General features: G+C 43.4%; 1 protein-coding gene across 1 annotated transcript in view; it reads left to right on the forward strand.

Annotated features, from left to right (window-relative positions):
* The window catches only part of CAB39L (calcium binding protein 39 like), a 33,854-nt gene extending 15,867 nt beyond the window's left edge, over positions 1-17,987 (forward strand). The window contains exons 4-8 of the mRNA XM_062487694.1: positions 3,894-4,062; positions 7,597-7,656; positions 9,217-9,282; positions 9,925-10,068; positions 17,290-17,987. Of these exons, the coding sequence (XP_062343678.1) occupies positions 3,894-4,062; positions 7,597-7,656; positions 9,217-9,282; positions 9,925-10,068; positions 17,290-17,469 (619 nt within the window). The 3' untranslated portion in view covers positions 17,470-17,987. The remainder of the gene's footprint in view (positions 1-3,893; positions 4,063-7,596; positions 7,657-9,216; positions 9,283-9,924; positions 10,069-17,289) is intronic.
* Positions 17,988-24,760: the final 6,773 nt, after the last annotated feature.

The raw sequence follows: 24,760 nt of genomic DNA on the forward strand, positions 1-24,760 counted from the left end.
TTTTAGTTTAAAAAAACAAAAAAGGATTTTCAGATTTTGTTCTAGATTTCATTTTTTTTTTCCATATTGACTTTCTTTCTCTATACTTTTTAATGGTCAGATTATTTCATTTGACTGTTATTTCTTCACCAAACTTCATGTTGAAATAATTATGTGCTGGTTGTTTTTGACTGCTCCCTATGGGAAGTGTACTTCATTTCTCACCATAAACTCTTCTGCATTGTTGGTGACTGCTCAGGTTCATTTAGACCTTTTTGCATTACAGGAGTGACCAACAGTGGTGTCTGTAAATAACTGGAGTCAAACTGGAGCACTGTATGGTAGAACAGAGAGAAGCAAAAATGCATTAAAAGAGTAGTTGTGCCTGTGGGACAGACTTCTCCAATGCTTGTGGCCACAAGTGAATTTCAACTTTAAATTAGTTCTGTAATTAAATCCACAACTTACAGCATTAAATCTTTTTCTTTTTCTTTTTTTTTTTTTTTGGTCCTTTTAACCTCAGGACAGTGATGATAATTCTCTTCATCATTATTACAAACTGTTTTTAATTTCATATGTATATACAATCATTTTCTTCCCTTTTCTCTGTCTTTGCTTTTTCAGTTTTTCACTCATTTTGATCTTGCAGTTGAGCATGTACTGCTACCATGTGTCTGGGCTTTATTTAAAGATAAAAAATATTTTTGGATTATGTCCCAGATTTTCTTTGGCATCTGTAGCAGCCAAGAATATTAAGATGATAGTAAAGTTTTTATGCATATATGCTTCTGACAGATATTTTACAGTGAGTGACCTAAGTCAGTGGATGAATTTAAATGGCACAGCTTAGATGCTTTTTTTGGAGAATCGTGCTGCATGCAGCAGTGTATCTGTGGTCCTTGGGCTCCTTGTTCATGATGTCTTGACTAGCCCTCTGCAGCACTACACTGGCTCGGAACTGCCATTTTTGGAATGTCTTGTTAAAAAGTGAAGCTGAACCCATCAACAGAAGTCCAGAGTCAGTCCTGCCCAGCCTGAGTAGCTGCTGCAGTGTAATGATGTCAGATGGATGATGCCTTCCCTGCCTGTGTCCTGCTCTTTTCTGTGGCTTAATGTGGGCTCTGTTGTGTGGGAAGGATCCTCAATCAGAGCTCCTGCCCAGTGTTTCCTGTCTCATACTGCAGTGGAACTGCCAGCTTGAGATAACAGTTCCTACCTATTGGGCTTCATTTTAGTTGTTGCCTGCTTCCTTCCAGCTTCTCAGCTTCACAAAACACACAGCACATAGTTCACATTTTCCCCCCTTTCTTTCATTTGTGTAGGTTATTTGACTTTGCTGCTGCACGAGGACTTGCTTTAATAGCATCTTATTTTCTGAGTATAGGCTTTGTGTATAGGGTTTCTGATGAGTATAGTATTTGATGTACATAGAGAACCAGTTGTATTTGGGCCAATTTTTTTGCTCTGGTGTCAGTCTATTGCATTAGCCCACAAATAACTTTGGTCCTTTGTAATTTAAAATATTTTCCCTCTAGGACAGTGACTGTTGAGGATTTAATTTATGGCACTTGCATTGTTTTTCCCAAGAGACAAATTTAGAAGCTCCTTCATTAATATATATATATAGATAAATATATATACATACATAAATAAATAAATAAATAAATAAATAAATACAATGCCACATGCTATCTTTACCCTAGACACTGTCCCAACCTGTATTGTGATGTTCTCTTCACAGTGCAGTTAGAGCCTTAATGGTATATTGGCTGAGGTTACAGAATTCCCCTTGAGTTTATCCAAGGATAAACTTAGGCTACACAAGTAGTGTAGAATGAGGTCAGAATATATCTGTTTAAGATCTTGTATCTCCCAGGCTTGATGCCTTCCAAATCTCCTGCCCGTGTTCCTCACCTCATACCATCTTCTGCACTAACCATGGAAGAATGATTCCCTTTACACAGAAAAGCATTTCTGCTCTTAGTCTTGCCTCTTTCAAATTCCACAATAAGTGTTGAAATACTCCAAGTCTATTGTTTCATTTTATACTTCTCTCCAGTATTCACTGTGTGGGGGTTTCTTTAGGTTCTAAGTTCATCCAAACAGAGAAGAACTCAGTATTTTTTTTCTGCTGTGGAAATACATCAGCATAGAGCACTAATTGCTCATTAGAAATTATTTTCAAACACATTTCTATCATTCCTGTCTGTGGCTTTGCATGTAAGTGTGGGTGCAAAGGACATGCTAGTTATGACTGGGCAGCCTGTATACTTATTCCAGGCTTATTCCAGGTGCCAAACCTAACTTTCCTCCCTTATGTGAACAGCCAAAGTTCTGTAGCCCACTTCCAGATAATGGAGCATTTGACTAAGAATGATTCTGTGGATACTTAATGTTTTTAAAAGTTATTGTGCTGGAAACAATGTAATTTGCTTTTATTCCAACCAAAATATTCATTAGCCAACTATTAAATATTTTCCTGGCTGCACTCCTATGAGCAGCTCTACTTCATTTTCCTTAAAAATTAGTATTCCTGTTAATGGAGTTGATGCCCCAATGGGAAACATCAGTGAATTTCTGATTTCTGAAGAGTTAGAAATTCAAGTTTGCAAATGCTTCCCCAAACCAAAACAAATAGGGGTTTGAGTGCCTGCATTTCCTTGAGGGTGGGAAGCTTCATTTGCCTGTTTGGAATAGCAATGTATTTTCGTTAAGCCAACTATTGTTGACAGCAGGTTGAAGTATGCAGCTCTGGTATGCTCTCAGAACACAACTGTTCTTTTAAATTGCAAGCTGGTGGTAAATTTGAGAGCCCACTCACTTACAGCACAGATGGCATTTTGTGTTTTTCTTCCTTTTTTTTTTAATTGTATTTCTTTTGGCCTAGTGATAGGAATTAATTGTGCAAAGGAAAAATGATGCTGATAAGCTCTGCATGATAATACACAGTTCTGATACAGTATAACCAGTTTATTGAAACAGACAATGCTTTTTGTCCCCTTGGACTTCAGCACTTTGACGTGATTTCTGTCAGACTGCTGGATTTCATCCTTTTTGTTTTTTAATGTGTTTCTAACAGTTTTGTTTCAGATTAATTTCAGCTTTAAAGAAATCAAGACTTTGTAGAAATGGAAGATGATCTGAATTGCCCCCCCTTCCCCCCCTCCCTCCCTCCATCTCTCCCTCCCTTCTTCTACAAGGGCAAGATGTGTGCTGGCTCCTGGCTATTGCAGTGCAAGTGCCATAACAGGACTGTAACTTGAGGAATGGGTGCTTGTGTCCTGAACACAGGCAGAGCCTCTGCAGAAGAGGAATTGAGCAGAACTCCTCCTAAACTGCAAGAAAACAAAAAAAATCTTCTCAGAGCTACAGAGAGCTTATTCCCGTGTAGACTGCCTGAAGAGACTCTTTCTACCTTCCTCATTAATTCTCCAGAGTGATGTCCTCGAGACGAGGAGTGGGAGGTGATGGATGGTCATGAGGTGTTACAGTTTTCTTGCATAAACTGAGGAGCTCAGAATTAAATCTGAAAAGGAAGGTTATTATATTGTATGGGCTGTGCTTTCTCACAAATGCAAAGGTTGAATGAGCTCTGTTGAAATGTTGCACACTCCCCACGGTCTTTCCACAGAGAGGAGGTGTAGTGCAAATTTACACCAAAATGTGTTTCAGCTTGGGAAGAGAGAGGTTTGCAATGAAAAGTTTTTGCAGCCTTATCTGCCTTTTCTCAAGAGCTGTGTGTCTGCTCCTGAGCTTTGGGATGAGGTCCTGCAGCTGGGTACAGCACTGTGGCTGGGAGCTGCCCTCCATGAGTGGTGTCCTTCTGGCACATGTATTTCCCTGCTGCTAGAAAGATGCCTGTTTATCTTCGTTCTTCTGTGTTTTGATGTTTTCTGTTTCTCTTCATTCTCCAGATATGAATCCCCAAATATTGCCTTACGTTGTGGAATTATGCTGAGGGAGTGTATCCGCCATGAACCCCTGGCCAAAATCATACTATTTTCAGAACAGTTCAGAGACTTTTTTAAATATGTGGAAATGTCAACATTTGATATTGCTTCTGATGCCTTTGCTACATTCAAGGTAAATTATTCAATACATGCATCAGAAGATGCATGTCAAAAGCAGCACTCCACCAGAAGTCATCACTGAGCACTGTGCTGCTTTCAGCTCCGTGGCTTTTTTATTGTTCAGTAAAGGATATAATTAATTAACCCTTGGTCTGATTGTAGCAGGATTCATAACAGTGTTCAAGTCTGCAAAGAATCTTTAGAGAAATGTAAATCTGTATTTAGCATTCTTCGCCTTGATAACCCACAGTCTTTTATACTACCATTTAAAACTCAAATTAACCATGCATTACATACAGTTCTTGTAAAATGCATAACCTTTTTCTCTCCCTACCTTTCCCCAAGACAAACCCACTGCCCATTATGACTACATGAGTAAATAGAAGGCATCATTTAAAACTAATATTTGAAATAATTTTTATTTTTGCTGTTCCTTCTGAGCTCAGCAGTCATGTTTAGATTAATGCCGAGCCTGCTGATTATTTTACAATGTATTCATAGGCTTAATTTTGTGACCCATTGTTCAGTGTAAGAACTGTAGTACTAAAAGCTAAGTAAGTGGAAGCACTGCACAGGCTCTGTAGAGTGTCGAGTGGAGTGTACTGGGAGAGTTTGCATTGTATTAAAAATGAACTTGGGTGAAGTTGCCAAATTTCTTGGAAATTGTATGTGACCATTATCCTTCCCACCAGGTGCTAATACAATCTTAGAAGAGAGAGAGGAAAAAAAAAAAAAAAAAAAAGAGAGAGAATTTATGCCTATGAACTTCACATACAGGGAAGATTATTTCTGAAAAGCAGTTTAAGAAAGATGAGGGAAAATCTTTTTAGTTAAAGACTTCTCTAAATATAGATCTAACTCCTTTTTTTCTTCTATCACTGAGCTCCCTGCTGTCATAGAAACACATTGTTTATTCTTTCCTTTCAAAGCTAATTAGAAGCATGATTAGATAGACCTCAGGAGTAATTGTAAGGAATGTTAGAGCTCAGCTCAGTGATTCTGCCTACATTGAAACATGGCTTTTTACTGGTGTTTACTAACCTACTGAATGGGATAAAGATTTGCATAATGGAGATAACGTTGCATTCTTCAGTAATGACTTGAGCAGGATTAGCAATTCAAATCACCCCTTAATCAGTCGCAGCATCTTTCCCTTATTGTAAGTTTTGCTGCTGTGGTGTCTATTAGGTAAAGGTTATGAAATTCATAGTAGCACAGAAACACAGATAAGGTATAAAAATGCAACATAACTGAGATATTTAAATCTTCTGTTTCTGGCATTTTACCCTATGCTCAGAATAACATTTGTCTCTGGTCAGAAAAAGTGCTCCTGGGCTCAGTTTCCAGCTTGACAGAAGAGACTTGCTTCTCCCCAGGTCCTGCTTTGAGCAGGACAGCAGAATGTGTTGGTGGTGATGGACAGTCTTTGCTCCAGCCAGGAGGCAGGATGGGGACAAGGGTCAATTAAACTGTGGCAGGGACTGTAGACTGCTACAACCCGCCCCAAAAGAAGAGGGATTGATGTTGTTCACAGATATACAGCTCTAGAGTGTACTTCTGTCCCCTGTGAACTGAGTGTATTTTAAGCAGGATTTAAAAATAGGATTCTGCATCCTGACATGCACTGGAAAGAGAGGAGTGTGAGGGCAGTTCATCCTCAGACAAAGGGCAGAAATCGCCTTTTAAAATGCTTGGGGGAAATGTATAAACGGCATTTCTAGGATTTTTTTTTAATTGCCTCTTAGGACCTGATACAGGGTTAGCTCTGGAAATAAACCAGCTGCTCATCTCATCTCCTGTTTGTCTGTTACTCTGAATAGCTGGGACAGCAAGAAGTGATGTGGAAGCTATTTAATAATGAAATATGGAGCTAGCTCATTTCTAATACTGGAAAAATAAGTGCTGTGATTGTATGCTGGCTGGGTTACTGAACTCACGTTTTCATTTCTGTGGTTCCCATGTTGGGTTTGCACTTGCCACTGGGGTGTCTGGTTCAGTGTTGAAAGCTTTGGATAGCCTGTACACCAGAGGAGGACTTAATTAAATGTGCATTAAAGTCTGAGGATATTTATAGTAGGGAAGCACTGGAATTTTTTATGATCTGGAGGTGCACTTCTTAATTAAAGTTATCCAGGTGCACTGCAGAGAGAGCAGTTAAAATGGAGAAGAAAAGGGTTTGTATTTCAAGGTATAAGGTGGCTGTGGGGGGTGCAAGCAGCAGCTGGAACATGCTGGCTGAATGCTCCTGCTCCACTCTTCCTCATCATTTCCTATGAAAAACTCATTTTGGATTAATTTCATTTGTGCCCCCTCTTGAAGGATTTGTACTTGTCTCTAAGTGCCCTGCATAAAAGCTCCTGAATCACATGTTTCACTCAGCCTTTAAAACTGCTGTCACTGCAGTCCTGCTAAATGAAGGGATGTATTTAAAACAGGCACTGGCTTTTGTAGCACTCTGCTTTCCTCTTATAATTGATGGTAAAAATAAATTAAAAGATTAGTATGTAAAGGATTTCTTTTATTTGTGAGGATGTGTCTGTCCATCTGCTTGAGCTCCTCATCAGCTTCAGTCTCTGCCTGGGTAGGGAAACCAAGAAAAGGATTATGAAAAAGAGCAGAAACTGATTCACTGAAAAATACCAACTTGAATGAACTTCATCAGGCATTTATTGCAATCAATGTTATGTTTTAAAAGAGCCAGTAAGATAAAAATCATACTTAAATGTCTCACAGTGGCCGCTCATTTCATAGCTATTCATCCAGTAAAAAGACTCAATTTCTTCTGGAGCTGAGCATTTGCATCTCTCTCACTGAGCATCAAAATCCCCATTCTGTGGGAAAGGTTATTTTAATTTAAATTCGAATTAGTTTGCCTTCTGGAATGGGAGGCTGTCTGTCCAGCTGTCTGAAAGGTCCACTACTGCTTTGTGTCAGAAAGCAAACTTTGGGCAGAAACAGCTCTATGGAAGAGACTCATCCTGCTTACCTGAGATTCCTTCCAGGGAAGGGAGATGGAGGGAGCCTGGATGGCTTAGCTTAGGTTGGTGCCTAGCTTTCATTATTAAACTGTTGAATTGTATATACAGTGGTTGAATTTGAGTTTTCCTTGTTGTTCATCTCCTTTTCTTGGAGATGAACAATAGCAATTCAGGCTTAGCATCATTCCCAGCTGTGGGGTAGTGTGTAGATTACTTTTGGCTTGGAGACCATAGTTCATCCTCCATAAAGGGCTAATTTAATTTCTTCTTTTTTCTCATCCCTGTTTAATGTGAGTACTGTGAACTATGACCTGTCAACAACAAGAAAAAGGTGGGAGGGAAACAGGAATAAAAAGAAAGAGTATTAGAATAGTCCTATATGGATTCTGTTAGCATTACATTAGCTGAGTTCTCCATAAAGTCCCACTAAACACATAATGAATACGGTGTTGTCTGTAGAAATCATGCTGTAAATGCCTTCCGGTCAAAAGTGCTGAAACACATTAAAGAATCAAGGGACAATCACAGGCACTCACTCTCTCAGGTAACCTTTCTCTGTTCTTCCCCAGGACCTGTTAACACGACACAAATTGTTGGTGGCAGAATTTCTGGAACAAAATTATGATGTAGTAAGTATCAATGTTGAAAGACTTCTTAAAGAATCTATTTATGCTTGGCTGGAAAAAAATGCACAAGGGGTTTCATGCTCTGCATAAACCTCTCACGTAGAGCTGCAAAACCTAACACTGCTTTGTACTGGAGCAGAATCTATGCCTGGCATGTGAAATACAGATACCCCCTCTGCATACACTTGGGGACACATGCCAAGGTTTCAGGAGAACTCACACATTAAAAGCAAGTTTTATTCCTTGCTTTGTGCATCAGATCTCCTCATGTGTGAATGCAACTAAAACTTCGCATGTAAACAGTTCATGGGAGAAAACCTGTGCATGATTTTAAACAGTTTTATGATATCCCACCACTGACAGGGCCACACCAGAGTTATTTATTGTACTTTGGGACAGAGGAGAGGAGCTACTGAAACAAGTTTTAGCATTACTGGAAATTACATGTACCAAAATGAAAGGCTGATGTCTGAGTATTCCTCTTATTTTCCTAAGGCAATTAGTCCCTTGGTTAGCTGCTATTTTTCACTTTGATTTTTGGCTCCCTTTTGAACCAAATGTGGGTCAGAAAAATTCCGTTGGATCAAACTAAGATTGGATTGATACAGATCATGGAATTACACTGTGGGTTATGTTTTCATGTTACCTGAGGTATTCTTTATTTCACTGCCAAAATGAAAAAACAAATTTCTTTCATTCTGGTTTCCACAAAGGTTAAATAAAGAGAAGGCTTATTATTGCTGAGTCACTAATGCAGCTTAGCTGGAGCAAAATAAGTGTCTCTGCTAATCTTTTCATACTAAAGAACTGCACTGAAACAGTTTCCATTCTACATTTATTTGACATTTTAAATTTTAAGCATCAGTAATTGCCTAAGCAAGTTTTTTTTTTTTTTTTTTTTTTTTTTTTTTTTTTGGTGACTACTGGATGGCAGTGTTGATTTTTTTCTCACTTGTTTGGTAGATAGTTTGTGCATATTGCAGCCTTTTCTCTCAGTCTTTCTGACCAGAAGATCCCCTCGGTCCATCCCTGCAAAATCCAGCATACACTTTGCTCCTAGTGACCCTTGCTGGGCAAAGAGCTTTAACAAGTGAGGGTGCTGGAGGCTGGCGAGGTGGCACATCACAAAAGGAGCATTTGAGATGCCCATCACCATTTTGGGGTGTTGTGTTGGGTCACACAGCCAGGCCTAACCATGATACGAGTGAGTGGACATGAAGTGATGGACCCACATGTTCTGGCATCAGAGTCCCCATTCTGAAAGAGAAGGCTGTCCAGGCACTGGCTTACTTCTGTCCCAGTTGGCTCACACCAGCCCCTGTTCCATCCAGTCCATATGTGGTATTCCCCCTCTGCAGCACTTGGAAGAGGAGTGTTCCTGGGCATTAATTCATTGCATGATAACTGGCCAAGAGAAAAGGCCACAAGAGCTGGGCCTGGCATTGCAGTGAAGCATTAGAGAGTGGCACTGCTGCCACCTCTGCTGCTCCTCTGGGTGAGAAGGACCAAGAGAAGGAAGGATGGACATGAATCTGATGCATTTGTGTTTTCTTGTTACTCTAGATCTTTGAGGATTATGAAAAACTCCTTCATTCTGAGAATTACGTAACAAAGAGACAATCTTTGAAGGTAAATTCTCTCAGCACTTTCCTTCTAAATTTGTACTCTATGTTATGCAGAATATTGAGGTCCATGGATGGCTATGGAGCAGCCATTTTTCCATCAAAAAACAAACTAAGGGCTTGCGATGTTCTTTCTGAAAGGCACAGGAACTCACTGTGTCTTTTCTTTCCTGGACCTCTGGGAAGCACTGGGCCATTTCTATGGAATGAGTGCTATCACTTCTCCTCTGAGCTTAAACCTGTGCTTTGGTTCAGAACGTGGGTTACAATGAACTTGGCACTAACATGGCAGTCTCTGGTGCACCAAGTGTGACATGGCTTGCGCCTGGAAGCAGAGGGGGGTGTGAATATAACATGGAAATGGAATGAGGGTGTCTTTGTGGGATAGCTGCACTACACTTGCTTTTGTCCCAGCTGCTCACACCAGCCCCTAGTACACCCAGCCCATATGAAGGATCCCTCTCTGTAGTATTTAGAATGAGCATTATTGGGCATTAAGTAACTCACTGCATGATTAGAAGGCTAGTTCCTTTTTTTTTTAAAGGTAGTGACATTGAAACCTCTTAAGCAAATATTGAAATAGGCTACTTCTTTCTTTGCATTCAAAAATGATGTGGTGAGCTGAATTTTTTTTTTCCTAATTGTCCAGCTTCTGGGTGAACTGATTCTGGACCGACACAACTTTGCCATCATGACAAAATACATCAGCAAACCAGAAAACCTGAAGCTGATGATGAACTTGCTGAGAGACAAAAGCCCCAACATTCAGTTTGAAGCATTCCATGTGTTCAAGGTGAGCCAGTAGGAATGGTAGAGGTGGCAGACTTTCTCATCTCATCATTAAAGTATCTTTCAAGCTGGACAAGAAGTCCAGAATATTAAGGTGAAAGCTGTGGTTTACAGTCACTTGCAGTGTTTGAGAGTGTCATAATTGAAAAGGTTTCTATCGCTCCTGATTTCTGCTTGCCTGCCTTCAAGGGAGACCTAAAGCAGCATCATTTGGGTTTGAGCTAGGGGTAGTCAGTCAAGTAGCCATGAGTTACAGATAACAGAATACACAACTTCTAAGGAGTATGCAGAGGTCTTTTTCCCCACTCCTGGATCATTTTACCATGTGATTCTGGGTAAAGAAAAATAAAGGTCTTAAAACTCTACCTTAAGATTAAAGGTAGGTGCTAGTGCTGGGCATCAGGGCAAATGCAATATGCTTTTAAAGGTATTAAAAAGGTTTGGTAAATCATAGCTTGAAATGAGTTTTATCCTTCCATCATTTTGCAGTGACATTAATGCAGTGTTAAACAATTACCAGACCCAACCAACCTCCCTTTTCTCATGAAGATCAATGTTAGTAAGTTAGAAGTTTGCCATTTTCCTATCAAAAGAGTTCTCTGCTCTGGAACAGAGGGTGAGTCAGATTGTGATGCAAAACTAACTCTAATTTGGAATGAACATGTTCATTTCAAATTATAAATAGAGTTGTTAATGATTATCAGAAGAGGAATTTTGAGCCTCGAAGGATATCCCTTCCCTAAGCTGGCTAAGAAAGATACTAGATAACACTAAATGACTGTGGAAAAAGGCTACAACACCCTCCACAATTCAGGGTGACTTGTTGAGATTTGTGCTTATGCTATTTCTGATTTGGAAAAAAAGCTTTCAGATATTCAGTGTGGAGACTTAGAGAAGGTGCAGCTTTTCCAAAAAGCTTTTAGCTTTTTAAATGAAAAAAAAAAGCTTCAAGAATGATTGAAAGAAAATTCCTTTCATGAAATAAGCAGCTTGGTAAGGTGTTCCCTTGCTGACTTCCTCCAGTCAACGGAACTACTGTGAGTAACTTGTACTCCTCCTCCTTATCAGGAGGTGTGTGGCTCCATGATAAGCAAACAGTCTGGCTCCAGACCAGACACTTGCAGCCTTTGAGTTGCCAGTGGGGAGAAGGTATCAGAGGATTGGTGTTTCTTAGCCACTCCATGAATTAAATGCAAGATTTTTATTTAGGAAAGACATGAGTTGCTGTTCCTGAATTAATGCTAGGCATAGACCAGGTCTTGGGAGTGGCTGATTTCACTTATTTTAGGAGGTATTCAAAAGAACTTGGAATGATGTAAAAGGATTCCAGTGTGCAACCATGCCACACATTGCAGTTCCTCCCATTCTGCCTTCCAGTTCCTCCCTTCCAGTATGTTGCACCCCATTTCCTGTTAGAGTGGGGATATTGCAGGCTCATCCCTGCTTGACTACTTGCAGTTGCTGCTGTGTGAACATAATGCTTGGACCTTGGAGTGCCAGAAAAACAAACCATGAACAACAGTGGTGTTGTGTCTCTTCAGTTCAAAGGGCCAAACTCTGTCCTCAGACACCTCTGTGGGATGTTGTTGGTCTTTTCCAGTGGTACCAGTCAGCAGCAGCATTTCAGCAGGGCCAAGGCACTCCCATGACATTCCTCACAGTGCCTCACACATACAGTGCTCTTTGTGGGGGAGCTGCAGACTCAGAGCAGAACCTGATCAGCTGGAAATTGCTCGTCCACAACCACCAGCAGCACACTATAGAGTAGCTGTAGAGGTGCAGCAGCTCCCCTTTTAGGATCCTCCTCACCGAGGGTCTGGGTTCCCTGCATGTAGCAGCATCCAGGTCTTCCCCAGGGGAAAGGGTTTTTACAGGGTTTGTTACAGAAAATTGCATTGTGAATTTGCTTTGTAGAGAGGGTCAGAGAAGCTCTTTTCCCTCTGATTTCACTTCTTGAGTTCTAACTTCTTGAGAACTACTGGAATCCTTAGGTATTTAAGAGAGAGGCTGTTTGTTCCCTGCTCTGTGGTGTCCCTGCCTCCTCTTTCTGGGTTTGTGTTCCTCAGCTCGGTTCTCTTGTCAGCTGTAATATTCCATGTTAATGTCACTGGGAGAGGAATTTTGTCCTGAGTTTCTAATCTCGTAAATTTTAAACTGTGCCTGCATTTTTAAATTATGCTTGCAAAATACCTATGCAGTCCTGGCTGAAATTACAGTAGACTAACCACAGTGATTTGGAATCAAAGGTCTGCTGAGAAGTGGATACAGAAGTGGATACTTGCTGCTCTGTCTGAGCTGCCAAAAGATTTGGGTTTAAATTACCTGATTTAGATGTTCCACCAGTTAGACACAGTTGAAATGAAAAAGTGTTTGTTTTGTAAGCATCCAAATTGCAACACTCCCATGCCCCAGCTGACCCAAAAAAAAGGCTTATGACTCTTACTCCCTGAGGCGATTTCTAATTATTGCAGATTTGAAACTGTAAGGTAGAGATGAAAGTGATGAGCACTTCTAGCGCAAACTTATTTTGGAGGAAAATTTTGTGGCTAGAAATGCCAATACCCCCAAGCTCTGAGAATATTTAATTCATCCAACTTACTGTGAGTGGGAAAATGAAGACAGAGTGCCCACTTGCAGTGCCTCTTTCAATTCTCCATTCAGGAGATGGTTGATCTTCCTCCTACCTCCAGCTCCTTCTCTTCTTTTGCCTGAAAAAAATGGACATTCTGCCTTGCAGCACCATCCTAAAGGTCTGCAGTTGCTTTGCAAAACTGGATTTCCCAGGCAACGTATGCATAAGGATTACCCAGTATTTAATCGTGAGGAAAAGCTAGCACACCTCACCTCTTTCCTCCTCCTTCATAAATAATCAAAGGGGATGACTTAGAGATGTGGGCTTTGAGAGTCACTGGTTCTTCTCTGCAGTGATTTCAGTGGAGAGATGTCAGTTGAGCACACACACTTTGGGGATCAAATATTGGGAAGGGCTCTTCAGCTCCTGTGGTGGGTTTGTGATGTGTTCCATTAGTGGAACCTACTTCGAGTTTGCTTGTCTGTAGGGGAGGCTGTACCTTTCAGACGTATGTGAATGTGATGCAGGGATTCCTTTGACCTCACATCTTCAAAAACAAAGGATAAGAACAGCTGTCTTGGATTTCACATAAACAATTTGCTGATTTTGAGGAAAACTCCCTCTAGCAGTGAGCTGGGATTGTGTGACTTTCTTGCTCTTGAGACATTTAGCAAGATATATTTTACTGTTTAAATCTAAAAATAGAATGGGTACACTGTGTTTTGTGACCTCAGTTTCATTTTTCCATTCTCTTTCATGCACATTATGAGCTACCTCCTGCAGTTTGCTCTGTAAATGGCCTCACATAATTTGACCATACTGACAGTTTGCTCTTGGTACGAAGCTGAAGCTGTGTTTGTGGGGATGTGCCATCTCTGTTTCTCAGCTGGATAATCTAAAGGGCAAGGATTATTATGTGAAGCATTGTGCTATAAGCAGCATGAAATGTGCGTGTTCTGTGTGTGCAGTGTCCTGACAGTGACATTGTGCATGACCCCAGAGTAAGTCCTAAAATACTCAGTTCAGAGCATCCTGCAATCACTCTTGCTCTGCTGTTGTCCCAGAATGTGGTAATGCCTGGTTATTAATTGTAAGGAAATGAGGTCAAATTCTCTAATCAAGTAATTTTGATGTTTGTTTGAAGAAATACATTAGGACTTTTAATGGAGAAGGTAGAAACTATTGCACTGTGGACAACTTTTGAAGCTTCAGAGCTGATTTTCATTCCAGGTCTTTTGCAAATACTCATGAAATGGAGCTGTCTCTGTTTTGAGACAGCTATATTTAGAGTTGGAATTTTATATGGTACTGTCTTTATTTTGGATCTCTGTCTCTCTCATCTATCTGAATTTAGTGCTCTAGAACATACATCCTTTCATAATATACCACAGGTGAAAGCAAGTTCTCTGTGGTCCGATCCAACTTCATTTTAGTTGCAATGTTCCAGATAGCATTAATAATGTTTCTGTTTTTAGGGATTGATCTCCTTCTCTATGACAATGCAGAGGTCTGAATGAGAGGGATCCTTCTAACATAGAGCCTTGTGGTGGTCCTACTCCTGGGCTCTATGAAACTGGTCAGTTGATACTGGCAGAATTGATTTTGTTTGCTTAGCCAAAGTATTGAATAACATTTCAGGAATTTTCTGGTCCTTGAACATTCTCTCTTTACGAGTCCCTGTTGACATTGAGCAAGACTGGCAGTTGGGATGATCTTTGTTTGAATGTTCACTTTGCCAGTTTTGCAAGGGGAAGATTGTAATCTATAAATAATTGAGCAGGAAGACAAACAGGATGTGATGGCTTCTATGAAATTAAGTTCTTTATTATTTGCTAGGGTAATACCAGTGGTAGGTCCAATATGAAATGCTATTTATTAGGTTTAACACCAAACTTCCAGTTCTGTTTGCAGAGCAGAGAATTCTTTTACAACAAGAATTATTTAGATTTCTTAATTTTGAGAGTCACCCTTCAGATAAATATTAGGGTGGCCTAATATTCATTGAGTAAAGATGTTCAGCACTTCAAGGTCAGGCCTTCTTTGATGGCTTCCATTTGCATTGTCATCAGATGATTTCTGAACACATGGGTCCTGCCAGTGTATTTGATGGGTTTCTTCACCTTGTCTCCAAGGGGAAACTGAACTCCAAGATAAACATTTCTTATTAAGATCTGTAAATCCCTGCCTGTAGGCTTATATCCTGCTTTTCCCCAAGGCAGCTCATCCAGATGACTGGGGCCTTATCATAGTCCAAATCCTGGAAGTATCTGGCTTCCATCAGCATGATCACCTGCTGTAGGTCAGCACACAAGGAGCTGTATCCTGGGGCTGCTCCAGCTGAGAGCATGAAGTGCTGCAGCCTCATCCAGAGCCAAATGTCCATACCCAGGAGATCTCAAGATTTGTGTTCTCTAGATAAAGCATAGACTGAAAAGCTGTAAAGTGCATTCAGATTTACATCCCCAAACCCTTTTTCTCCCATTCTAAGGGGAACCAATGCATCATTAGCAGTATATCAAAGTTATTTGCAAAGGAGGAGATGCTGCTCTCAGATGCTGCAGCTGTTGAGAGTCCCTTAGGTGTAGTGAGAGCTGTGAACTGCCTGCCCCACCCACAGGCAGATGTGTCCCTGGTAGGAGGATGCCCCCTGTGTACTTTAGGCGTTGTCCAGGAAAGTGGCTGCTCAGAGGGGATCCTTAGGATTGGAGGCTGTTAGTGCTGCACTTGAGAAGTTTTAGGTGGCAAGTGGGAGTAAAAATGAATAATTTAGGATCATAGCTCAGGGTAATTAGAGGAGGGCAAGGTTGAGGCCTGTGTGAATAACTGTAGATAGTGTACTGTCACTGGGACCATGGCCTGGACACTAGATCAAGGAAAACTTTGTAATACACTTGGGGAGTGTTCACTCAGCATGGCAGAGGTTGCAGCTCTTTCTGTACAGCAGAGGGAAAAGTACCTTGCAGCAGAGCCTCCTAGGAGCTGCCTGAGGAGAAGGGATCCAGAGAAGATAAAAGCATAGACAGAGATTAAGACAATTCTAGCATCAGGATTCCAGGGTTTAAGAGCAGATGCTTTGCCTCACCTTTGTGAAATGAAAAAGTACTTCTACGTTCCTGTTTGGGCAGAAGTACTCAATGGGGTAGTGTTGGCATGTGTTGAATCCCACTCCTTCCACGTGTTCCCCTGATATGGCACCTTTCCCATCACTTGTATAACATCCTCTGATTTTGGAGTGTGAAGCCTGATGGTGGGTCCAGTCAGAACCCTGCCCCAGCCTTTACCAGATGCTGTCTTAGAGACAAGAGGCTGTAGCACGGCCCCCCAGGACAGAGTGTGAGTGATCTTCATCAGGTAGTACAGCTCCTTCCTGAGCAGCTGGATGTGGCCCAGGTTTTCCTGAGGGCACAGCCTCAGGGGAGACAAAGGGACCTGCAGAAGAACCCCAGATCGGGAGCCAGCAGTGGCGCCGCCTGTGCTCGGCAGGACAACATGCCATTCTGTACTGTCAGCAGATGTTTGTTTTCATTCTGGTTTGGACAGGCTTGGAGGGAAACTGGATGCTTTCCAGTTCTGTCCATCCTTAATTTCTTCTCATCGGGTAGAGAATAACTGGAGTTATTTCTGTCATTGCACAAGCACTGAGGCAGTGTTTGTTGACCAGCCATGGTAACCTCAGCGTGAGCCAGATGTGGGAGCTGCTCCTGGGGTGGCCGGGGTGCGCTGCACGTGTGTTCCCACTGTGAGCCCTGCCCATGTGAGCATCTACCCCTCCTGACCAACATCCCAGAAAAGACAGCCCCATCTCTGAGGCATCCCGAGGTCCCTGAAAGAGCCTTTCACCACTGCCCTTTGCAACCAGCCTTAGGTTTGCACTTAACCCAGAGAAAATGTTAAAGAACCAGTGTTGTGGCATGAGGGGTCATGTTCAGAGCTGGAGAACTTTGTGCAGCTTTAGTGATTACAGGAGGAAAAATCAGAGCACTGAAGAAGGCCAGTAAGCCCACAGTGCTGGGTTGGCTGTGCCAGGTGAGTGTCTGTGTCTCATATCACCTTTCTGCATTGCCACCCTCCTCTGGTCAGCAAGGGCTGAAAAGATGCTGGGCACCTCCTGCTGCTGTAAGTTTTCATGCTCCCATGAATGGATTAGACAGAGGAAAGTGAGCCTCTGACATATTTTTCCAAATCAAAACAAAGCTGGCAAGTCTAATTTTAGGCCTCGTTTAATATGGAAATGATATCAATAGTGACACAAAGCTTTTCCATTCTCCTGATAATTAATTTCTGTGTATTTATTCTGTGGGTGGGGAGAGGCTGAGATTTGATAGCTCCCTCTCAACAGCTGGATTTACAGTCAAAATTTTTTATCCCCAAAGAGCAAAATGAAAGGGAAGCGATAACACACACAGGCATGGTTTTGCTTCAGTTTGCTGTGGAACCAGTATGTTTGAACTCCAGCCTGACTGCCTTGGGACAAGGTGTGCAGCACTAGAGTATCTGTCTGCTAGCCTTCAGCCGACTTACTGGAAAGTAACTTATGGGGAAGTTGTGTCTGATGTTCCTCTCTCTCTCTCTCTCTCTCTCTCTCTCTCTCTCTCTCTCTCTCTGTTCCCACCTCCTCGCTGTGTCTCTGTGCCTGATTTTATTTGCATTTAGGTTTTTGTGGCCAGTCCAAACAAAACACAGCCTATTGTGGAGATCCTGTTGAAAAACCAACCCAAGCTAATTGAGTTTCTGAGCAATTTCCAGAAAGAAAGGACAGACGACGAACAATTCACTGATGAGAAGAACTACCTGATTAAGCAAATCCGAGACTTGAAAAAGCCAACGGCATGAAAAACACCTCTTGTTTTCCACTGTAGGCATTAATCTCAGTTGTTAAGTTCCTCTGTGTCCCTTAAACACCACAATAGTGCTTGAGAAGGCACAAGTGCCTGGTTTTTATTTTGTCTTTGTTCCTAGATGTCAAGAATATAGGGGTTTTACATGAGAACTAAAAAACCAAAAATCTAGAATAATATATGATTTTTAATCAAGCCTATAATTATTTATGTCAGTTTAGAATTTCTCTGTAATAGAAGCTGATTTGACAAATGTTTTTTTTGTGCTCAAGAAGAATGAACCTTTTTGCTTAACTTTATCAAAAAACTCAAGCACTGGCAAGTGCACAGAGCAGAAATTCTGAGGACTGTGACATTGTCCCTTCACACCTGTAGTTGTGACTTGGTTCTAGCACTGCACACACACAAGACTGTGAAAGAGTACATTGGTCTCTGGAGTTAGCTGCACTTATAGGTCAGGTTCTTTAGTGAAAGCTACAGAAGGTGAAAAAGCAGTAAAGGTCATGTTTTTGCTTCATTTTGTGTTTTTTTTTTAATCTTCCCCCCCCCCCCCCCCCCCCCGCCCAGATCAGAGGTTTTCTATTCAGTGCTAGGGAACAGATGGATATATCAGCCATCTGAGCTGTTTCTGCCTAACTCCCATTTCCCTGTGTGTGATCTAACTTGTGCTAGAGCACAGGCTTTTCCTACCAGCTCCCAGCAGTCTCATGAGGAGCAGCCACACATACACAGTGTTCATGTGCCCTGTAATGGGAAAAGGCAAGGGCAACACCCCTCTGTCAAAGGCCATGCTGTATTGCTGATCAAGTGATCCTGCACCTACAGGAACCATCCATAGTCAAGAATATTGGATGGTAGCCAGAGCTACTTGGCTGAATTGTGACAAGGGCTCAGCCTCAGCTTCAGAGTGAGAGGAGGGTCCTTAGCATCTTTCCATCTGAATTCCAGTCCTGGCTGTGCAAGTTGGGGTTGAGCTGAGTTCAGCAAGGGAATCATGGAAAGACCTCAGCCAGATCTGCTGCGTGGGCTGAGGTCCCTGAGCCTGCAGGTACTGTCACAGCTGAGAGCATTTACTGGATACCCAGCGCAGGAGGCCACTGAGCAGAAACAGGCACCAAAGGCCACCCATGGTCTGGCATTTTCTGTCCTTGTTCATCCTGACGTGAATTCAGGTTCTGTGTTAAAGTTGTAGAAGAGGAAGTTGTTGCACCATTAATGTTTTGAGTTTATTCAGCTCTATGGTACAGATAGTGTTTCCCTGGTGTGTTTGAAGAGTTTTTGGGGTCTTTTGTTTTCTAACATGAAAATCTTATACTGATTCTTTATTAGGAAGTGAAGTTTGAGAGCAGGGAGTGGAAATTTCTTGAATTTTTCTAGACAGCCTAAGCTCTGAGTATTCCTATTTGCTAAGAAAGTTCTCTAGTTAAAATGCTAGCTAATGCTTCAGGTAATAGGTGACACTGAATTGTAAAAACAGAACAAGCCCTTTTCTTTCATTAAACTGTTGTATATTCAGGTGACTGATACTTTAATTTATGTGTTTTAGAAAAGGGAAGAAACAGAACAGATTGTGGTCTCTTATTTTTTTTTTTTCAGATGTCAGATACACACAACAGATGTACATCCTAGTTGCCTAGAATTAAAAAAATATATTTACAAGCTATTAAAAGCATGATTACTCATCACCCTTTATTTCTGTCTCTAGGTTTGTTTTTTTTTTCTCTTGCCTTTCTGGATAGCCAGACTCCATACAGTGCTAAATTCCTTCTCTCCTTTGCCAGCTGGTTTTAGCCAATGGAGAGGGATGAGCATTGCCTTTGGAGCAAATGGTCTCTGAAACATCACCTCTGCAGCCCTGACTGGCAGGGGTCTGGCAGCCCCAGCCCAGCTTAGCCTCACGAGCCTCACCCAACACCCACGGGTGGTGTTTGGTGGCAGTGGTCACTTGCAGACTGATAAGGGAGAGCCTCCAGAATCGCAGTCCTCTGAGCCGGTTATTTAAGTCTGATCCTCTGAGGTTTGCAGCCTGAATTTGAAGGGCGCTTGGCTGTGTTCTGAGCTCCTGGGGTGGGGCTGGTCTCTGGGGCTGGATTAACACAGAGACACGTGTCCATTGCCTCAGCCTCTGGAGTCACATGAGAACATTGGGCTTCCAGCCCATGCTAGGAAAAAGTGTCTCATGGTGTGTTGCTGGGGAATGCCTGCCCTTGATGAGGGGAGCGTGACCCACACAGAGGTGCCCAGAGAGTCCGTGAGGGGTCACACTGTGAGTGCTTTGTCTGCGTGGTCTGGACACAGAGGAGCACCTGAAGACATCCAAACCTGGCAGTAACACCAGGAGTGAGGTTACACCCTGGTGTCTGCCTAGGCAAAGATGTATCAGGCCAACAGGAAACAGTGATGGGCCCTGGCCCTGCAAAGGAAGCCTTTTCCAGGGCAAGGATTCTTTGGACCACATGAGAAGGTAAGTGGTAAGGAGGGTTTATGAAAAAGAGGATTTGTGCATGTCTGCAAGAGGGGAGGGAAGAAGCGGTCTTACAGGTAAAATGACACATGCCAGAGCCATTGTAGCTTGTCTTAAGCTGCCAGAAGCTGGTCCTGTGGTAGATCACACAACACATCTCAAAGTAAAGTCTTCCCCAAGCTCAACTTACTTAGATATTTGAAAGAATAAAGAGCATAAAAACTGGTGAAGATGAAGTTAAGCACCATAACAGTATTTCACAGCAGGTGGGGACACATCCCTAATTAAGTGAAAATGAGGTCTTTTCTAATGTGACTTTGAAATAATGACAGAACTCTCAATTTCCTTTGGTAAATTCAGTCAAGGTGGTTCTTCTGCCTAAGGGAGTGCCCCTACCAGGAACTCACAATTTATCTGAAATTATCTGAGGGGGCTGTGATTGCAGGTTACGGTTCATCAGAGTGAAGGCAGGGAACAAGATTGTAAACTGGAAAGATAAAGGAGCTGGAGGAAGCCTCTCCATTCCATTCTGCACTCAGCATTCAGGGAGTTTGGATCTCATGAATGCATCTCTGCCAACATATGATGTATGATCTTGCAATATCAAACCTTATTTTGATACAACAGAGTGCCAGGAATCTTGGAACCATAAGCTTCTGTCATGGGATTTGGGCAGCTTGTGCTGAAATCAGGGAAATCTGATTAGAAGCAGCCACAGGCTCTCCAGAGTGTCCTGGTGTATACAGCAGTGGGTAAGAACCCAGAAGAGGTCAAGGACCTTCCACAAATGTGGGCATTGAGACTGCTTGAGCCTCTTAATCTGCATTCTCCAGAGACATGATCAGATGAGAAGGAAAGAATTACTTGGGCCTCTCCTGTTATCTAATGATAACAGCACTCACAAGAGGGAGAGGAGATCCAGATCCCATTTGTTCTCTAGCATGTGCTTTGCTCTTGCTTATGAAATTGGAGCAGGGCTAAGAGAACCCAGGCCTCTTTCCAAAGGGTGCAGTGGTGTTGGTCAGAGAAGCCTTTTCCCTGGGCCAACAAATGCTTCATTTCTCTATCTGAAGCAGAAGCACTTCAACATTTTGGCTGAAAACACCTCCCTGTAGAACATATTATGCCTGGCAGTGAAAGTTGTTATGCAGCAGAGAGGATACAGGTTTTGGTCTCTGTGACATAAAAGGGAATTGTACATAACTCTCCCACTCCTTGACTAAGCATTCTTGCATAAAGATGCAGGTTTCCATGGACTGAGTATAAGGTGTCCCAGAGCCTCCAGTGGGAGGTTCAGCCCCATGGTGAGAGGCAGTCCTGTGAGCAAGAGCTGCTCTGGCCAGGCAAAGAGGAGAAGCTAAAGTGATCTGCCATCCCAGCCCAGCCTCCAGCAAAGGCTCCAATCCCTCAGGGTCTGATGTGCAAGGCCACAAGGTACCAAGCAGCCCAAGCCTGTGCACAGTTGGTGCTGGGCAGGCAACATGGGACAGGCTAAGGGGAAACTCAAAACAAGGTTAGCAGTTTTGGCCGTGTGGTTCAGCTCTAAGCCAAGCATCTCACAGTGTTGTGACTTGGCCCAGCTCCCCCAGGAACCCCTGGGAGAGGCAGGCAGTGAATCCAACCCTCCTGACTCACGGTCCTGCTCCACAGTGCCTGCCTTGAGTTGGCCTCTCTTTCCAGGAATGGGAAAAGAGGAAAAGCAATTAAACAACCCACCCCTTTCCTATGGCATTGGTTGCGAGGGGCTTTCCAAAAAATGGGTAAAAACAACCTTTCCCACTTCAGGCGGTGTCTCATTGAGCAGTAGTATGGGGATGGCCTGTGCCGGGGTGTAGCACCAGTGCCCCCTACCCAGCTCAGTAATGACGGCACACTGGGGACGGGGACAGGTGGGGTGCCAGCACATCCTGTGAGACAGCGGCGTGCCTTGCCCCATCACCACTGCTACAAGAGCCCCGTGGCTGTTTGTATCTCCCTACGGGCACTGGCAGCCGCTGGGGGGGCTTTGCTGCTGAGCACTGCCGCAGGAAAGCCCCGCACTGCCCTCGCTGTCTGTGGGACTGTAGACCCCTGCTGTGGCATGGCACATCAGTCATGGCCAGGTGTCCCACACGGTCTCCACCTCCTCCCTCCCTTCCTCCCTCCCTCCCTCCCTCGGTTTTGCACCTTGGCCCACAGGGCCATGGGATATGGTGTGCTTTTCTTCAGAGCCTCTCCCCCAAGCACAGATTTGGGAATGAAATTTCCAAATGTCATTGTCCCATGGTCAAAAATGTAATCCGTGTATTTTAACTGCCACACTGTGCCACTAGACTCCTCCAGCATGCTGAGCTTTGACAAGTAGTTGGACTCAACCAGCACCTGACTACCACGGTGACAGGTAGGAACAGTTTTTTGGCTGCACGACAGACACCAGCCCAGTCACAGCATCATACCCCAGCTCCTCACATTTAAAGAAACAAAACCCACCTAAATCCTCAAAGCAGTTCTCCTGGGGAGAGTTACCAGTCTGCCAGTGAATAGAGTTATTTCTTCTGAGTGCATGGAGAAGACTGCACCTTGTCTTTGGGGCTGTGAAGTGCCTTACTCAAGTCTTATAAATAGAGGTCCTTTACTTCCAAATCGCTGGGTACATTGCCTCTACTGAAGCTCAGCTTTGGCACTGCCCTTCAACTCCCTTGTAGAACAGCTGGCTTGACAAACGTTTGGAGCAGATTTAAAAATCCCGTTGTCAAAGCAGTTCATCTGTGCATCTGTTTGTGCAAACATGCAGTCAGGGTCGGCTTTTCGGCACACCCCGGCACTGCCCTGTCCCGGCAGCCAGCAGGGAGCAAACAAACCCAGCCTTTGCTCAGACAGATGGTCAGACACCCAACAGGCTCTGTGTGCCTGGGACAAGCAGAAGCCTGCAAGGAGCAGGGCTCTTGAAATCCCACGGGGGAAGTGGAGAAAGGCATCTCCTCCCCATTTTAGAGCTGGGTGTGGGGGACAATTTATATTCACAGATGAACTCGCCTTGTGCCCCATGGAATGTCAAGGGCAGAGCCATAATTAGCTCATAGCACAGAGCAGGTTCTTGCTGTGGGCTGACAGCCTTCCTGTCAAAAGCTCAAAGGAAAGTGACACTGGGAGCTACCAGGCAAGAAAGCAGGATGTCCCAGGGGACGGCAGGCATTGCAGAGGGAGGAGAGACATATGTTCATTCCAACAAAAGACCCATCTCTCCTGCTAATATATACCACTTCTAGCCATGCAGTTAAACTCATATGCTTCCTGCTGGCTTTTGTTTTCTCTAGCTAAATCAGACTTGCCCCACAATAGGAGTAAAAGACTGAAGGTGAATGCACTGGCATTCACACTGTCTTACATACATCTTTCAGGTAGTTCTGAAATAACATCAGGGAGGAGGAAATGTGTCTGTGCTGGCATTTGTGTGACATGTCCCTAAGGCCTGGCTCTTGCTGCAGTTATTGTTCAAGTGCTTCATGGTTTCCCCACATGTCTTAACCCCTTGTTTTTCCCCCAAGTTAGAAATTTAGCTGCCCTGGTGGAAAATTTATTGGCAAAGCGGTGAGGTGACCTCACTGGAGCCAAAGTACAGATAGTTGAGCAATGAGGGTGAAGAAGGAGGAAAAGTTTGGGCTTAGTCGTTAGTATACCTGTCTTGTGCCACTGAGGAAACATTGAAGCTGGAACAGACCCCATCTCTCCAACAATGGTCCTGTAGCTACAGGAAGCCACTCAGTCCTGAGGCAGAGCCTGGCTCCCCGGGAAATCAAAGTGGAAAATTTCCTGTACAAACAGCTGATACATGGGGTGCAGAAGATAAACGTCACACTGCAAAATACCACAGGGAAAAACCATGCTCAGCACTTTCCTCTGCATGTCTGTTCCCAGCCCAAGCATGGTGAAGCCTGTGCTGCTGCATGCCAAGCAAGAAGGTCCTTTACCTACGCAGCAGATGTGCCAGGCACGATTCTTCCTCTTCCCATTTATGAGCTTTGAGCTGCCTTGAGTGTTCTGGAATTTACAATGAGCATCAGCACACCTTTGTCTTTTTCTGTCCACAGCAGCAGGACTCTCTGGGTATTGGTCACAATCACAGAATTATGGAATGGTTGGGATTGGAAGGGACCTCTGGATACCACCCTGTCCAACCCCTCTGCTAAACCAGAAACAGGTTGCACAGGACTGCATCAAGGTGGGTTTTCAGTGTCTCCAGGGAAGCAGACTCCACAGCCCATCTGGGCAGTCTGTTCCAATGCTCTGTCACTCTCGCAACAGAGATTTTTTCCCTCGTATTCAGATGGAACTCCTTGTGTTTTGCGTACCCGTTGCTCCACGCTCCTGTCACTGGGATCCACTGGAAAGAGTGTGGCCTCAACCGTCTTTACACAATCAGCCCTAAGACATTTGTTGTACTAATATAATACATATAAATAATACAGTATAAATTTTATGTGGCAGACGAGAGCTGGAGCGGCTCCTGGGCTGCAGCCCGGTATCCCGGCGGAGCCCGGCCCTCACTGGGTCCCGCTCCCCGGGCTGCCTCGCCGGGCATTTCCCTGCCAACACCGCCCTCTCCCGGCCTTTCTTTGCCGACTGGGAATGGCCGCGCTCGGGAAATTAATTTAATTTATTGCCAATCAAATCTGAGCAGGGTAATGAGAAATAAACACCTCTTAGAACAACTTCCCCTTACTCCTTTCTTATTTCCGGGCTCAACTTCACTCCCGAATTGTCTACCTTCTCCCCTCCTGCAGCACAGGGGGAAGAGGAATGGCAACTGTGGTCAGTCACCGCAGTTTTGTCTCTGCTGCTC

The sequence above is a fragment of the Cinclus cinclus genome, chromosome 2 (assembly GCF_963662255.1).
Source record: "Cinclus cinclus chromosome 2, bCinCin1.1, whole genome shotgun sequence".
Lineage (NCBI taxonomy): Eukaryota > Metazoa > Chordata > Aves > Passeriformes > Cinclidae > Cinclus > Cinclus cinclus.